The sequence below is a fragment of the Megascapheus bottae genome, chromosome 18, assembly GCF_031878675.1.
Source record: "Megascapheus bottae isolate mThoBot1 chromosome 18, mThoBot2.hap1, whole genome shotgun sequence".
Classification (NCBI taxonomy): Eukaryota; Metazoa; Chordata; class Mammalia; order Rodentia; family Geomyidae; genus Megascapheus; species Megascapheus bottae.
Genome location: NC_143526.1, coordinates 28,794,237 through 28,810,927, shown reverse-complemented (window position 1 = coordinate 28,810,927; position 16,691 = coordinate 28,794,237). Strand labels below are relative to the sequence as shown.

At 50.7% G+C, this 16,691-nt stretch overlaps 1 protein-coding gene across 1 annotated transcript; it reads right to left on the bottom strand.

The window, feature by feature from the left end:
* Positions 1 to 10,562: 10,562 nt before the first annotated feature.
* Id1 (inhibitor of DNA binding 1) lies at positions 10,563 to 11,790 on the bottom strand. Its single transcript, XM_090352821.1, has 2 exons — positions 11,253 to 11,790; positions 10,563 to 11,010 (listed from the first exon to the last, which is right to left on the bottom strand). The coding sequence occupies exons 1-2, from the start codon at positions 11,673 to 11,675 to the stop codon at positions 10,972 to 10,974; spliced, it is 462 nt and encodes a 153-aa protein (XP_090208947.1). The 5' UTR covers positions 11,676 to 11,790; the 3' UTR covers positions 10,563 to 10,971.
* Positions 11,791 to 16,691: the final 4,901 nt, after the last annotated feature.

Here is a 16,691-nt window from a genome sequence, read left to right as displayed (position 1 = left end):
AGGGACCAGAGTGCGCTATAAAGTAATCCTAGGAACAGAAGATGGGAATTATCCTCCTTCACCCAGCCTGGCGGAGAGCATGCCGGGTCCTTGGTTTGGTTTTGGAGACAGATAAAATTGTATAGAACCCAGGCTGGCCTTGAATTCTCAATCCTGCCTCAGCCTGGGCTTCCAGGCCCCCATTACCATGCCCAGCTATGCCTGGAGTCTTGTCAGAGTTTCCAGAATGAGTGGGTTGTGCCTACTCCGGAAGGAGTGGTCCATGTGTGGGCTCCACTGCTGCCACACTGAATAACCGCAGCAGCAGCAGCACGTCTGGGCCTGTTTCCCGTCTCTCACAGGGCCTCCCAAGGGAAAGCATTGGGGAACACGACCCTGTGTTTTCCCTGACCTTTCCCACCCTGCCTCTGTGGGAACTCCAGCTCCAGATGTGGAGTGATGCGGTGATTAGAAACATCTGTGTGGAAGCCCGGCCCAAGGCTGAAGACCAGGGGGTGAAGACTGGCTCCCGACAGAGCTGGGGAGAACAGTGGTAGCACTGCCGCCTGCTGGGCGATTGTGGAGTTTTCACCAGTGATCTGCAACTGGGGGTCCCTGGGCAGTCCTGGGTGGAGACACTGGTGGCGCAAGAGAGGAAGACACTTGGGTGGGGCATGGCAGGAGGCCATTTATAGCCAGGGACCCTGCATGTGAGGATGACAGGCTACAATTGTGGAGACTGCAGGGATGAGAGGTGAGAGGAATGAAGGATGAGGGCCCTGAGGGCCAGCACAGGGTGGGTGGGTCCCCTACATTAAGGGGTAGCCTCTTCTCCCTCAGTCAGCTCCAGAGAGCCTGACATGGTGCTGAAGAGGAAGACTCTGGAGCTGATGCTCTGTTGCACACAGGGTCCCCTTCTAGATTGGAAGGCCAGAAAGGAAACTGAGGAAAGGGTAGGTACCACATAGGACCTGAAGATGAAAATAAAAGGAGGGCTGGGAATGTGGCTTAGTGAGAGAAAGAAAAAAAGAAAAAAGAGGGCCAGGAGTTTGGCCTACTGGTAGAGTGCTTGCCTAGCATGCATGAAGACCAGGTTCGATTCCTCAGTACCCCATACATTGAAAAGACCAAAAATGGTGATGTGGCTCAAGTGTTAGAGCTCCAGCCTTGAGGAAAAACCCAAGAACAGTGCTCAGGCCCTGAGTTCAAACCCCAGTACTGGCGAAAGAAAGAAAGAAAGAAAGAAAGAAAGAAAGAAAGAAAGAAAGAAAGAAAGAAAGAAAGAAAGAAAGAGAAAGAAAATGGATGTCGATGGCTCCTACCTGTAATCCTAGCTACTCAGGAGGCTGGGATCTGAGGATCACAGTTCAAAGCCAGCCCAGGCACAAAGTCCATTCTTATCTTCAAATAACCGCTAGAAAACCAAAAGTGGTGCTGTGTGTGTTCAAAATGGTAGAGCACTTGTCTTCAGCATTGCCATGCAACTGACAAAAAATAAAATAAAATGTGACCCCAGGTTTTCCCTGACCCCTGGATAGGCTTAGGCTGGAGCAGGCCAGGCTAGGTTACATAGCGGCTAGTGACACAGCCCCCTGTCCCCTCAAGCAAGTGTAGAAAATTCCAAGAATAAACTAAGCATTAGCATGTTCAGACATACACACTGATACATGTATGGAGAAGGAAAGGACAAGAAATTAGGAACACAAAGTTCTGAATGCAGGTTAGGTTTTGGAAGGAAAGGAGATTTTACCACCATGGGCACCTACATTCAAAGAATTAATAGTGCATTTGAGAAGCTGGGTGGTTAGTAGTTAAATATGCCTTGTATCACACAGCCAGGAAAAGGAAATGGACAGACTGGAGGAAACGTAGCTAAAGGTTTGGGCAGTCAGAGCAGATGCTAAGGTTTCTGGGATACATCCTATGCTACACGCACTTCCTACCATCATAGATCTGGTTGCAGGTCTCAGGCTGTCCACTAGGGGCTGCCAGGGCATGGAGGAGCCCACATGTCCTGCAACACCAAACCCTGGTTTCTTTTGGCACAGATGCGGCCCCAGCTTTGCCCAGGAGAGGGCGAGAGTGACCAGAGGAAGACCAGAGTGGGCACAGGGCCTCCAGGCCAATCTGTACCTACAGCTGCAATTCCTTGTGCAGAGATCCCTGGATCCTAAACCCAAGAAACAACAGTATCTGTATGAGATTGTCTGGGTCTCCACCAACCTTGCTTTTGAGCTTGAATCTTGCTGCCTCCCCTGTATATATAGGGAGAATCTGGGTTTGTGGGGCCCTGATCAAGAACACATCATTTTGCAATTTTTACAAAACACGAAGAAACCTATAGCCACAAAGCTTCCCAGGTGGAGAGGTAATTTCAGGATTAAATATCCTAATAACATGTATATACACAGTTATTGGCTGTCTCCTACTGTGAATGTAAGTTACATGAGGTCAAGGGCTTATTTTTAATAGTTTGCTTTTTCTTGCCAGTCCTGAGCCTTGAACTTCAGGGCCTGGGCACTGTCCTTGTGCAGAGCAGCACTATTGGCTTTTTCTGAGTATGTGATATTGAGGAATCGAACCCAGGGCTTCATGCATGCTAGGCAAGCACTCTACCACTAGGCTATGCTTCCAGCCAAGGTGAAGGGTTTGGACTGTTAATTCCTGCAGAGCACATTACAGGAGCTTTCTGACCATGCATTAGAAGAACCAGATAAAGCTGATACAGTCAGTCCTCCAGGGGCTCAAGGTGCGTGGGTCTGGGGTATCATCGCTAGAAGTTCAGAACAGTGGACAAGACACTCATTCTAAAGCTGGGGATGCTGGGGATTGGAGGTGAAATAAGGGCCCAATCAGAAGTGACATGAGCTGGGCACTGGTAGCTCCAGTAATCCTGTAATCCTGGCTACTCGGGAGGCTGAGATCTGAGAATACAGTTTGAAGTCTGTGAGATGCTTCCCTCCACTAAACCAGAAAAAAACCCAGGAAGTGGAGCTATGGCTCAAGCGGTAGAGTGCTAGCCTTGAATGAAAAAGTTAAAGAATAGCACCCAGGACTTAAGTTCAAGCCCCAGAAATGGCACACACACACAAAAAAAGAAGTGCCACTAGGTCTGCCTCCCCTCACTGCCCCCTGGCCAGTAGCCACCATCCGCCCCTAACCGCCCCTTGTCCTTGTGCAAGGAAGGGCCTGATGCAACCCAGAACCGGCCTGGGGCACCCCTCTTGGGGGCAGAGCTAGGAAGGAGGTTTTGCAACAGTTGGGGCAGGCAGGAAGCAGAGCCAGCCAGGGCCTAGCCAGGGAGATAAGGGAGCCCTTCCCCCTCCTCACTGGGGCTCCTCCCCAGACCCTGGTTTCCTCTTCCCTTCCCTTTTCCGGGAAAGTGGCGCCTGGCCCCCGACCCCAGCCTCGCCCAGATCCTGACCTAGCCCTGTGACTCACCTCCTTTCACTGTGTCAACCAGGCTGGGAAGTGACTGCTTGCATGCCACAGGGGCATGCAACCCTAGGCGCTGGGGAGCCCTTACTGCTTGATTTGCCATTCATTCTTTGGTGCTCTTTATGCCAGTCACTGGCATAAAGAATTTTTTTCTTTCTTTCTTTCTTTCTTTTTTTTTTTTGCCAATCCTGGGCTTGAGCTCAAGGCCTGAGCACTGTCCTTGGACTTTCTCAAGACCAGAGCTCTACCACTTGAGCCTCAGCACCACTTCTGGCTTTCTTTCTATGTATATGGTACCGAGGAATCGAACCCAGGTCTTTGTGCATGCAAGGCAAGCACTCTACCACTAGGCCAAACTCCCAGCCCTGGCATAAAGAATTCTAAGACTGGACTTTAGTCTGAGGAAGAAAAATATGGGAGATTCAGTAGCAGCCCCATCCAGCCAGTCTGAATGACTGTCACATTGGCACTGCATTTGTGAAGAAGCATCCTTAACCCCTGGGCCTGGGGGAGAGCAAGCATCCTGACCAGAGTACAACAGTCCCACAGGCTCAAGAACACAGTCTGATCTTTCTACAGAGGCTGGCTGGTTTCCACCTGGCTTAAGACCTGTGACCATGCCATCAGGTCATACAGGACCTGGCCTAGAGCCATGAGATTTTGAAAGACTGGGTTATTTGTATCTTTCTAAACTTCAGTTAGATATCTCAAATTAAACTGACAAAAACAAAAAAGTAAGAAATACATCTGGGTCAGGTGCCAGTGGCTCACACCTGTAACCCTAGCTAAACAGGAAACTGAGATAGGAGAATCACAGTTCAAAGCCTATCCAGGCAGGGAAGTCTTTGCGACTCTTATCTCCAAATAAACACCAGAAAACAGGAGGTGGAGCTGTGGCTCAAAAGTGGTAGAGTGCTAGCCTTGAGAGAAAAAAAAATGAGATTGCATCCAGGCCCTGAGTTCAATATCTATGCCGACTGAAAAAGAAAGAAAGAAATCCACATTGGACATGATAACACACACCTGAAGTTGAGGCAGAAGGACCAAGAACTCAAGTCAAGAGCGGGCGCAGTGGCTCATACCTATAATCCTAGCTACTCAGGAGGCTGAGATCTGAAGATCACGGTTCAAAGCCAGCCTGGGCAATAAAATCCTTGAGACTCTTATCGCCAATAAACCAGAAGTGGCACTGTGGCTCAAGGGGTAGGGCAATAGATTTGAGCTGAAGAGCTCAGGGACAACACCCAGACCCTGAGTTCAAGTCCCATGACCAAAAAAAAAAAAAAAAAAGAGAGAGTTCAAATCAAGCCTGAGCTACATAGTAAGATCTTGTCCAAAAAAAAAAAAAAAAAGCCAAAATATTGTAATATTGTTGCTGGACCCTGGTGGTTCACACCTATAATCTTAGCTACTCAGGAGGCTGAGATCTGAGAATTGTGGTTCAAAGCCAGCCTGGGCACTAAAGTCTCTGAGGCTCTTACCTGTAATTAACCACAGAAAACCGGAAGTGACGGTGTGGCTCAAAGTGGTATAGCACTAATCTTGAGCTGAGGCGCTCAGTGATAGTGCCTAGGACCAGAATTCAAGCCCCATGACCAACTCCCCACATATATATATATGGATTGTAAAAATTATGATATCTATCTACCTACCTACCTACCTAATCTTGAAGTTATTCAGGCTTTAAAACACAATTTCAGTTGGAACTCAAATGAAAACCTAAGTTGGAGGTGTTAGTGGGAACACAAGGCTTCTCATAAATCTGGCTTGGTTTGGCTTGAAATCCTGTATGTCACAATCCGAGCCTAGGGCCAGGAGCTTGGCCTAAAGGTAAAGTGCTTGCCTAGCATGTACGAAGACAGGGGTTCGATTCCTTGGTACCACATACGTAGAAAAGAAGCTAGAAGTGGTGCTGTGGCTCAAGCGGTAGAGCTCTAGCCTTGAGAAAGTCCAAGGACAGTGCTCAGGTCCTGAGTTCAAGGCCCAGGACTGGCAAAAAAAAAATCCCAGCCTAGCCTTGGGCTGCTCACCTCACCTCTCTGAATCCTTTTTCATTTGAAATGTGGGAGCCGCAGGGCTCCCCACACCTGGCAGGGCTGCTTGATACCAATATCTACATGCACCAGCAAGGATTGCTAAACTAACTTCCTTCCTTTTTCTTTCCTTCTTTTCTCCTTCCTTCCTTCCCTCCTTTCTTTACCTTTTCCTCCCCTCCTCTTCCTCCTCCTTCTTCTTCCTCTCTCTGCCCTACTCTCCCCCACTTACTTCTTTCTTTCTCTTTCTGTGTGTGTGTGTGTGTGTGTGTGTGTGTGTGTGTGTGTGTTGACAATGGGGCTTCAACTCTGGGCTCGAGCACTGTCCTTGAGCTCTTTTGCTCAAGTCTAGGGCTCTACCACCCGAGCCACACACAGCTCTACTTCTGTGTGTATGTGGTTAGTTAGAGATAAGAATCTCATCTCATGAACTTTTCCCAGTCTGGCTTGGAACTGCAATCATCAAATCTCGGCCTCCTGAGTATCTTAGGACTTCCAGGCATGAATCGCTGGATACCTGGCTAAACTTTCAAGTCATTTCTATGTTGCCCCAAGCTAACCGCAAAAGTTGAAGCAGGCCTCTGGCTTCAGTCACCGGGAGCTAGGAACACAGGGCCCACCAAGTCCCTGCATGTCATCTACAGATCCCTGAGACCCACGTCCTGCAGCTCCTTGTCTGGATAGTGTTAGCCCGAAGCCAGATGTGCTGGTAAGTGGTTTAACAGGCTATATTTCTTACCACTTGGGAAGCAAAGGCAGAAGGATTTCAGTTCAAGACCAAGCTGGGCTACAAAATGAGATCCTGTGTGTGTGTGTGTGTGTGTGTGTGTGTGTGTGTGCCAGTCCTGAGGCTTGAACTCAAGTTCAAGGTCTTGGGCCTTGAACTTACAGCCTGGGTGCTACCCTGAGCTTCTTTTGCTCAAGACCAGCAAAACTCTACCTCTTGAGCCACAAATCCGCTTCTAGTGCTTTTTTTTTTTTTTTTTTTTGGTAATTATTTGGCAATAAGAAGCCTACAGATTTTTCTTCCCAGGTTGGTTTTGAACTATGATTTTCAGATCCAGCCTTCTGCCTAGCCAGGATTACAGGCATGAGTCATTGGCAACAAGTGAAACCTTGTCTTCAAAACCAAGAAAGAGGGGGCCGGGAGTTTGGCCTAGTGGTTAAAGTGCTTGCCTAGCATGCATGAAGACCCAGGTACGATTCCTCGGTACCACATGTAGAAAAAAGCCGGAAGTGGTGCTGAGGCTCAAGTGGTAGAGCTCTAGCCTTGAGAAAGTCCAAGGACAGTGCTCAGGCCCTGAGCTCAAGCCCAGGACTGGCAAAAAAAAAAAAAAAAAAAAAAACAAGAAAGAGACCAAATATAAACAAGGGCTTGGGGGACCAGGAGTTTGGCCTAGTGGTAGAGTGCTTGCCCAGCATGCACGAAGACCTGGGTTCAATTCTTCACTACCACATACATAGAAAAAAGCTGGAAGTGGTTCTGTAACTCGAAGTGGCAGAGGTTTAGCCTTGAGAGAGCTCAAGGACAGTGGTCAGGCCCTGTGTTCAAGCCAGGACTGGCAAAAACAAAAATAAGAACAAGCTGGGTGTGGTGGCTCACATCTGTAATCCTAGCTACTCAGGAGACTGAGATCTGAACATCATGGTTCAGTTCAAAGCCAGCTGGGGCACTAAAGAGTGTGAGATCATAGACTGAGAGTTTGACCTATTGGTAGAATGCTTATCTAGCATGCACGGAGACCCACATTTGATTCCTCGGTACCACATACATAGAAAAAAGCCAGAAGTGGTGCTGAAGCTGAAATGGTAGAGCTCTAGCCTTGAGAAAGTCCAAGGACAGTGCTCAGGCCCTGAGCTCAAGCCCAGGACTGGCAAAAAAAAAAAAAGACTGAGATTCTAATCTCCATTAATCACTAGAAAACAGGAAGTGGGGCTGTGGCTCAGGGGTAGAGGTAGAGTGGTAGCCTTGAGTTGAAAAGCTCCGGGGGATCACCCAGGCCCAGATTTCAAGCCCCATGATCTACAAACAAACAAAACCCAAATCTGAAAAACAAGGGCTTGGGAATCTAATTTAGTGATAGAGCACCTGCCTATCCTTCCCTCCTTTCTTTACCTTCAGGAGGGGATGGACTGTAGAGTTAGCCTATTAATAACACATAATGCTGGCTATATTGATGTTTGGGGGAGATGTAGATATGCCCACACATGCATATATGTAATGTATGTATGTATGTATGTATGTATGTATGTATGTATGTATGTATGTACCCATGTGTGCATACATGTGGGGGGGTGGCAGTCCTGGAGCTTGAACCCCAGATCAGAGTGCTGTCCCTTACTTAGCTGACATGCAACCATTTGGGTCACACCACTACTTCCAGCTTTTTGGTGGTTGATCAGAGATGAGTTCTTTTGGATTTTTATACCCTCCATTGTCAGTTCTTACCCTTCTGAATAGCTAGGATTACAGGTATGAGCCCTAGTTTGGGGTAGATGGGTTAAAGAGCTTAAAGTTGTTCTTAGCAGACAATAAATGATCTGGAAGAAGTGTTTTGTTGTTGTTTGTTGGGATAGACAGCTCAGTGTTTACAGGGCAAGCCCTTTAACCAGTCAGCCAAGCCTCTATTTGCAAAATAAAACAGAAATAACTGTGGGTGCAGGGCCTAGGGAAATTCAGAATTTTCCCCTCCACCCCAGCTCCTAGTCATGTCCTGTCCAGGAGGGGGTTAAGGAGTTAATGATTTCCAAAGCAGCAGGGTTTTGTGTGCACACACACACACACACACACACCCCAGCAGCGGCCTCTGTCCCCCTCCTTCCACACAGCCAGGCCCTCGAGCCTCTTATGCAAGCCGCCGGCGCCCGCCTGTTCCCAGGCCCGGCTGCAGCTGCGGGCGGAGGGGCAGGGCGGGGGCGGCGCGCTGTTTGTCTAGCGCGGCCGTGCCAAAGACGGCGGGCCCCAGACAGCCAGGCGCCTCCGTACACCTGGGGATGCTCAGGTTAAATAGCTCCGCATTCCTCGGGCCCAGCTGATGGAAACGCTCCCAGGCCGCCGCCGAGCCGGCCTCCAGATGGGCTGGGCTGGGGCCAAAGGGGAAGAGAGGGAAACGTGGAATCCAGAGTGTGCCTGAATGGCGGGGGAGGTGGCCAAGGCCCCGCCGCAGCCCCTTCCTCCCCTGGAAGCCGGCCCAGCCGAGTAGGAGTGAGCACGGCGGGGACACGCCCCCGTCCCCGTGGGTGGGCTTGCGCGGGAGGGGGGCGCACGTGGGAGGGAGTGGGTGCACACGTGTGCCTCCGAGGACACTCCAAGGACACACAGGCTACTATTAATAATCATTTATAATCATCAAACAGTATGTGCCAGGGCACTGTGCTGTAAAGCCCTTTGCTAGATTTCATCTATTCTGGACACTTCTGCGGCTGGGCAAAAACAGCAGCTAGGTAGGCAGGGCGGTGCAAAGGAATTACCTACAAATAGTTATGTTGCTAACAGCAAGGTACCTAATGCTGGTGATCAATAAATCTTATTGTTCTGCGAATCCTCACTGGGCTTTGTCACTGCTGTAAAACTGGATCCATGGGCCTGGAGTTTGACCTCGCAGTAGAGTGCTTGCCTAGCATGCATGAAGACCAGGGTTCGATTCCTTGGTACCACATACATAGATCTGGTTCTATGGCTCAAGTGGTGCAGCACTAACCTTGAGGAAAGCCTAAGGACAGTGCTCAGGCCCTGAGCTCAGCCTTCAGCCTCACTGGAATCCATGAAATCCTCTGTGCATATCAGGATTCTGGTTATAGGTGCTAGTTATTGTTTCTTGAGTAACTATATCAACAGTTGTACATTCTTAGCCCTTCCTGGGGCTCTCTCTCCAAGTGTATTATCAGGGAAGTTCCCCTGGCAGGGACATTTGAAGGTTGGTGTCCTCAAAGTCAAACAATTACCCAGGAAGTTGGTAGTTAAAATTTGAAGAAGAGTTTGCCCAAACACAGCTCCCTTGCCTGCCTGCAGTGCCCCAGCAATACCAAATCTGCAGAACATCTGCACATACAGAAACCCAGCATGGCCCGGTGACCCATCTCAACCTCACCCCGCCAACAAATCCACTAACTCAGACTGACGCAGATGCTCACCATACATCTGGACAGACACACCTATAATGCAGGAGGTTGCACACTTATCTGCAGGACAACACACATGCACACATGTTCTGCGGCATTCACCTCTAAGCATGACCTTATTCACACAGCAGGCCTGTGCAGATGGCCCAGCCATGGTGGTGAGGGCTCCATTTACTCCCACAAACAAGTCTGGGCACCTATGCACTCCTTTTAAGCACGAGTTCACATGGCCAGGTAGACAGACAGGCCCCTGCCAAGGACCTTTTTCCTGCTCAGGAGCTGGGGACAGAACTCGCCCACTCCTCTTCAGAACCCACACAGTAGCCCCAGGGAGACCGTGGTTTGAACTGTACTGGCAGTCAGGCTAGGGTGAGGGGGCAGAATCCAGAGCCAAAGCAGGTGGCCCAGCAGCTGTGCACAGTCTGGCCCTGCCAAGTTGATCACCCACTTGGACCCGCCAGGAGCCCCAGGGCAGCCTATTGGCATTCAAGGGGAGGTGCCCAGCTAGCTAGGGGGAGATATCTCCTAGTAGCAAAGAGGGTATCAGAGAAGCCTGGGTTCAAACAAGATAGGACTCTTTAGTAAGCAAGTCAAAATAAACACCCCCTCTCCTGGACCTCAGTTCCCCCCACCATGGCTCTAGTGGCAGATGTCCCAGTGGTGTGGTTCAATGTAAACCCAGAGGGGGGGCCCTGGCAGGTTCATCTGCATTTAACAACCTCCCAGGTGACCCAGATGGCCAGGGATCACTTTGAGAGAAGCCCAGGGTCTAGAGGATTAATTTTATGACACTAGGGAGGTAAGGAAATGGCCAAGGATGGTGAGGAAATCATAGACATTAAAGACACCGGAAACACTCTTTCAGGTCTGTAAGATCGACAGTCCAGATGTGGCTGTCCATTGCACCTCCTCCCAGGAGGAGGTCAGAGGTCAGAGGTCAACCCCAGCTCCTCCCTCCCCCTCCACTCAAGAAGTCACGGCAACTTTTCCACTAAATTATTTGTTTAATAACAACAAAAAGCCACCCCCCCAGAACTATTGTAAAACAATATGCTCAGTCCATGATCATTGTAATATACAATACAAAGCAATTTTCTCAGAAATCTGAGAAGCACCAAACGTGACCATTTTTTAAAATGCTTTTCAAAAAATAGAAACACACGGGGGGGGGGGAGGTAGCGGTACTCCCCCGCCCCCAAGTCTGAGAGATGGTAGGTATGAAGAGGAGTAGGCCTGTCCTCCACTATGATCCCCAACCCTGGGTCCGAATCCGCCACAGGCAATGGCCACCGAGGCGTCTTGTTTCCCCGCAGACTCCCGCTCAGCGATTAGGGAGGACGGAGAGCATTCCTCTGGGCTCCTGGAGGGCTGGGGTCCAACTGTCCCCGAGAGCGGAGCTTCAGCGACACAAGATGCGATCGTCCGCCGGAACACACGCCTGTGAAAGAGAGGAGAGAGTTGAGTCCTGCAGATCCTGGAGGAGACAAGAAAGGGGAACAGGCGACTCCCCGCCCCTTGTCCAGGAGACACAATGGGGGGGACACGCACTCTCCGTGCTCCGAGAGTCCTCTTTAGGGAATCGACCGCCCACCACGGGCACAGGGCACAAAAACTCCCCCTTCTCCTCCCCCGCTCCTGGCTTCAGTTTCCCCAGCGATAGCACTTCAACGTGGAACACACCTCGGCCGCCAGGGCACCGATCTCGCCATTGAGGGTAGTAAGCGGAGCGCGGACGGGGAGCCCCCGGCCCCCGGGGGTCCCAGCTTCGGATTCGGAGTTCAGCTCCAACTGTAGGTCCCTGATGTAGTCGATGACGTGCTGGAGGATCTCGACTTTGCTCACTTTGCGGTTCTGGGGCAGGGTGGGCACCAGCTCCTTGAGGCGCGAGTAGCAGCCGTTCATGTCGTAGAGCAGCACGTTTACCTGCTGCTCGTCCAGCAGGGCGGGCAGGCGCGCCCCGGCGCCCCCCGCGCACCGCGAGATGGCCACGCTCTGCTCCGACAGGCAGCGCACCACCTCGCCCGCGCCTCCCGCCGTCTTGCCGGCTTTCAGCGCGCAGCTTGGGCCCGCGGCGGATGCGGTGCTACCACTGGCGACCTTCATGATCCTGGAGGAGACCGGGCTTGGAGGGAAGACGGAGGTGGCGGCGGCGGCCCTTGGGCGCGTGGGGAGAGAGGAGAGAGTTGGGAAGACTGTGCTACCAGGCGAGAGTCCAGCGCCCCGGCAGCACTTTTATAAGGATGCCGCCCCCCCCCTCCCGAGGGCGGGCTCAGAACGTTCAAACGCAGCCAATGAGAGGCCGGAGGGCGTGGCCTCGCGTGCTCCTGGGCCCCACCCCCTGCCCAACTGGTGCACCCTCAAGTGCCAGCGAGTCTGCAGAACCCACAGGGTGGGAGGACACCGGGCTATGGAGGCGAGAGCAGCCTGAGGCTCTGTGGTAATAGGGAGGCACGGAGGCTAAAGCAATTTGGCCGATAAGGAAAAGACCTCAGCCACATATTTTTCTCTTGTTCGCTTTCTGACCTCTCTAGCTTCCATTTTACAGAGGCTTGGTGGAAGAAGTGGCTGGGGTCTGCATCGCGCAGGAGCCAAGCTTTCCAGATCCTCTTGGAAGATTGATTGCCTCTCTGATCTCCAGATATTAGGGCCAAAGTTGAAAGCGGGTGCTCTTTCACACTCCTCTTTCTCAAGTACCGAAGAAATGTTGCCGTTCCCGTGCTTAGAATCCCAGAACCGGGATCCGGGTCCCTGGAAGTGGGAGCGATTAAAGAAATCTTCCCGTAAGAGGCAGCGTTTCTGGACTAGACAGAAAGCCTCGTCATGAAGTCCATTTGCAGCCCCTGCAAAACGAAGTTCCCAAAAAGGCAGGACTGAGAGACTTTTTTTCTCCCTGTTTTGCTTTTCTTCCTAAAGCTGGATTCCCCCCCCCACCCCCTTAAAGACCTCGGAGCCGGGTCTCCCTCCCACGGCGCGGCAGCTGCGGAGATCGAGTCCCCCCCCCCCCCCGCCCTCACCCCTCCCCCTTCCCCGGGCTGGTCTGTGTCAGCGTCTCAACAAGCGGCTCAGACCGTTAGACGCCAGGGCCGTGACGTCACCCATTCATAAAACCCGGACGAGCTGTCAGGCTGGCGCCGCGCGGGCGGTCGCCATGGAGACGGCAAACGGGGCTGGAGCTTTGTCGGTCCCCACCCCCTCCCCTCGGCGGGTCACCTGCAGACCCCGAGCGGGAGGCCCGGGAATGCGTTCCTCTTGGGTGCGGTTTCTGGGCAAGGGTCACCTTACTTCCCCGCCCCACACCTGCGGAGTCTCCCCCACCCAGCCCCCCAGCCCTCCCCGGCGCCTAGGGAAAGCGGCCGGAGTGGCCGTTCCGACGCCGCCGGCTGGAGGAATGCGAGGAAGTCTCCCACCCTCTTTGAGCCCTGCTCCGTCAGTCTCTCCGTCTGTCTTCCTGCCCCTCCGGTGGGAAGTTTGTCCTGAAAGTCTGTAGTTCTGTCGACAGCTCTGAACACAGGTGCTATTTGATTTCAGGCCCAAAGAGGGAACTGGGGTTTAAAAACTCTCCCCAGAGCCAGAGCCACAATACTGACAATTTAGTTACAACAGGGACGTATTATTATCATACAGCCATTTCTACCCTCGGGCAGGCAGGACAAGCCAACAGAAGGGAAACTGGCATCAGATCACCTAACTGGATGATCAGACCCTAGGCCTGAGACCCAGATCATGAAGTAAAAACTCCACCCACCCCCAACCCCCTAATCATTGGTCATCTGAAACTTCCCTTTTCCCACAGATGTTTTTTTTTGGGGGGGGGGGAGGATGGCGGAGAAGGACAGTAAACCAATTTTCAGCCTTCCCATCAGGAAACCAGGAAAACTCATCAGTTTGACAGTCTTCAAAAGGAAAAGACAGCTGTGAGGCTGAGATGGATGGTGGCAAGTTTGAAGGCAGTCGCTACTACTTAGGGAGACCCTGACTTTAAAAAGAAGGTAAAAGATAGAAAGGAAGAAGGAAGGAAGGAAAAGAAAAAGAAAGGGGCCAAGAGTGTGACCTAATTATAGAGTGCTTGCCTAGTGTGTATGAAGCCCCCGCTTCAAGTCCTCAGTACCACATACACAGAAAAAGCTGAAAGTGGTGCTGTGGCTCAAGTGTAGAGCACTAGCCTTGAGAAAGCTGAAGGACAGTATCCAGGCCCTGAGTTCAAGCCCCAGCACTGGCAGAAAACAAAGAGAAGAGAAAGAAAAGAAAAAAAGAGACATTGTGGCTCAAAATGGTAGATAGTGCACTAGCCTTGAGCAAAACAGCTCAGGGACAATGGCCAGGTTCTCCAGGTTCTGAGTTTAAGCTCCACCAACAAAAAAGGGGGAGGGGTCAATGTAATGGTTCACCCTTGTAATTGTAGCTACTCTGGAGAAAGAAATCGGAAGATCACCATTCAAAGTCAGGCCAGGCAGATAAATCCCAGAGGCTTTTTTTTTTTTTTGTCAGCGATGGGACTTGAACTCTGGGCTTGGGAGCTGCCCCTGGGATCTTCAGCTCAAGGCTACCATCCTACTCCTTGGCCTGGGTGTTGTGCCTGAGCTCTTCAGCTCAAGGCTATAACCCTACCCCTTGAGCCACAGTGCCACTTCCAGTTTTCTGGTGATTAACTGGAGATGAGAGTCTCAGACTTTTTAGTGCCCAAGCTGGCTTTGAACGGAGATACTTTGAGATCTCAGCCTCCTGAGTAGCTAGGATTACAGGCGTGAGCCACCTGAGACTCTCCAATTAACCAGCAAAGTGGAAGTGGAGGTGAGGTAGAGGGCCTAGACAGCTGTCCTTGAGCAAAGACCCAAGCAAGACTGCAAGGAGCTGGCATCCACAACACGTGCTTGGGAATCTCAGCTACTCAAATGGCTGGGATCTGAGGTTTGTGGTTCGAAGCCAGTCCTGGGGAAAAAAAAGTCTATGAGACTCTTATCTCCAATTAGCCATTAAAAAAAAAAGGCAGAAGTGGAGCTGTGTCTCTGTTTGTAGAGTGTTAGCCTTCCGGGGCCAAGTTCTGCAACTGGGAGTTTGACCTAGTGGTAGAGGACTTTCCTAGCATGCATGAAGACCCAGATTTGATTCCTTGGTACTACGTGCATAGAAAAAAATCCAGAAATGGTGCTGTGTCTAAAGGGGTAGAGCTCTAGCCTGGAGAAAGCCCTAGTACTCAGGCCCTGGGACTAGCAAAATAAAAAGTTCAGAGATAGTGCTAAGACACTCTAGAGAGACACATCATCAGCTAAATGACTGGGATCCCCCAAAATCCAGTTTGTTCCCAAACTCTTTTAGGCTTTGGTTGGCAACCCTTTACTTGATGGGAGAGAGCATTACACTACTCAAAAGAATTAAAGAACTGAAAGAAGAATGGTTAACCAGAGGAAATTGGAATACAAATTCATTTCCAAATGTTTCGTCATCAACCTAGAAATTGTACCGGCTGCCGTCAAGAACAAGGCTATCCACTGCTGTGCTGTTCGCAAGAGGGGCTATCAAAGTCACCGACATGGCCATCTATGGCTGCATGACATGAAATGTGATGAGCAGGGCCAGCCTGGTGGTGTAACATAGGCAGCATGGCAGAAGTGTGGCTCTGACAGTCTCTAAATCCAACTGTGTGTGATTGGGCCAGCCGTGTGGTTCTGTGGTCCAGTACTTAGCCAGTGTGCTGAGACCCTGGGTTCTACTCAGCGCTGAAAAGGAAGAAAGAAAGCAGGGGATTGGGGGAGAGAGGAGACATACAGTGGCTGATACCTGTTATGAGGCTTGAACTCAGGGCCCTGGGCCATCCCTGAGATTTTTCACTCAGGGCTAGTACTCTACCACTTTGAACCACAGCTCCACTTCTGGTTTCTAAGTAGTTTATTGGAGGTAAGGGTCTCACTGAGGCTTTCTGCCAGTTCTGGCTTTGAACTGCGATCCTCAGATGTCAGCCTCCTGAGTAGCAGGGATTACAGGCATGAGCCACTGGCACCAGGCTTCTTGTTTTTCTTATGTGTCAATTCTGGGCCTCGAACTCAGGGCCTGGGCACTGTCTCTGAGTTTCTTTTGCTCAAGGCTAGCACTCTACCACTTGAGCCATAGACCCACTTCTGGCTTTTTCTGTTCAAGTCGTACTAAGGAACCAGGGCTTCATGTATGCTAGGCAAGCACTCCATAGAGTGCTAAGCCACATTCCCAGCTACCCTACTTATGTTTTTGTTTGTTGTTTTGTTTTGTTTTTGTCGGTTGGAGCCTTAGACTCTGGCCCTGAGCTCTTCAGCAAAAGGCTATTGCCTGGGGCTGGGAGTTTGACCTAGTGGTTAAAGTGCTTGCCTAGCATGCACAAAGACCCAGGTTCGATTCCTCGGTACCACATATAGAAAAAAGCCGGAAGTGGTGCTGAGGCTCAAGTGGTAGAGCTCTAGCCTTGAGAAAGTCCAAGGACAATGCTCAGGCCCTGAGCTCAAGCCCAGGACTGGCAAAAAAAAAAAAAAAAAAGGCTATTGCCCTACCCCTGGAGCCACAGCACCACTTCTGGTTTTCTAGTGGTTAATTGGAGATAAGAGTCTCATGGACTTTAGTGCATGAGCTGGCTTTGAACCACCATACTCAGATCTCAGCCTCCTGAGTAGCTAGGATTACAGGCGTGAGCCACTGTGCCTGGCTTCCATACTATGTTTTTTTTTTTTTTTTTTTTTTTTAGCACATAAGAGGTGCTCACAAAAAAGTGAAGTCATAGCATGTGTGTCCAGCTGCTCTGTATTGGTGGTGCTGGGAATTGAACCAGGGCCTCACACACATGGGAAAAATGCTATACAGCTGAGCTGCATGCTCAGCTCTTCTTCTAGGGTTTCTTTTTCAGTTGTTTTTGCCTTAATGAATCAGAGTCTCACTATGTAACCCAACCCAAGCTGGCCTTGAACTTTCCCTCTTCCTGCCTCCCAGTGGAGCTGGTTTTTCTCATATATGTATATGTATGTATGTATATGTATATATATATATATATATAATTTATTTATTTATTTTTTGCCAGTCCTGGGCTTGAGCTGAGGGCCTGAGCACTGTCCTTGGACTTTCTCAGGGCTAGAGCTCTACCACTTGAGCCTCAGCACC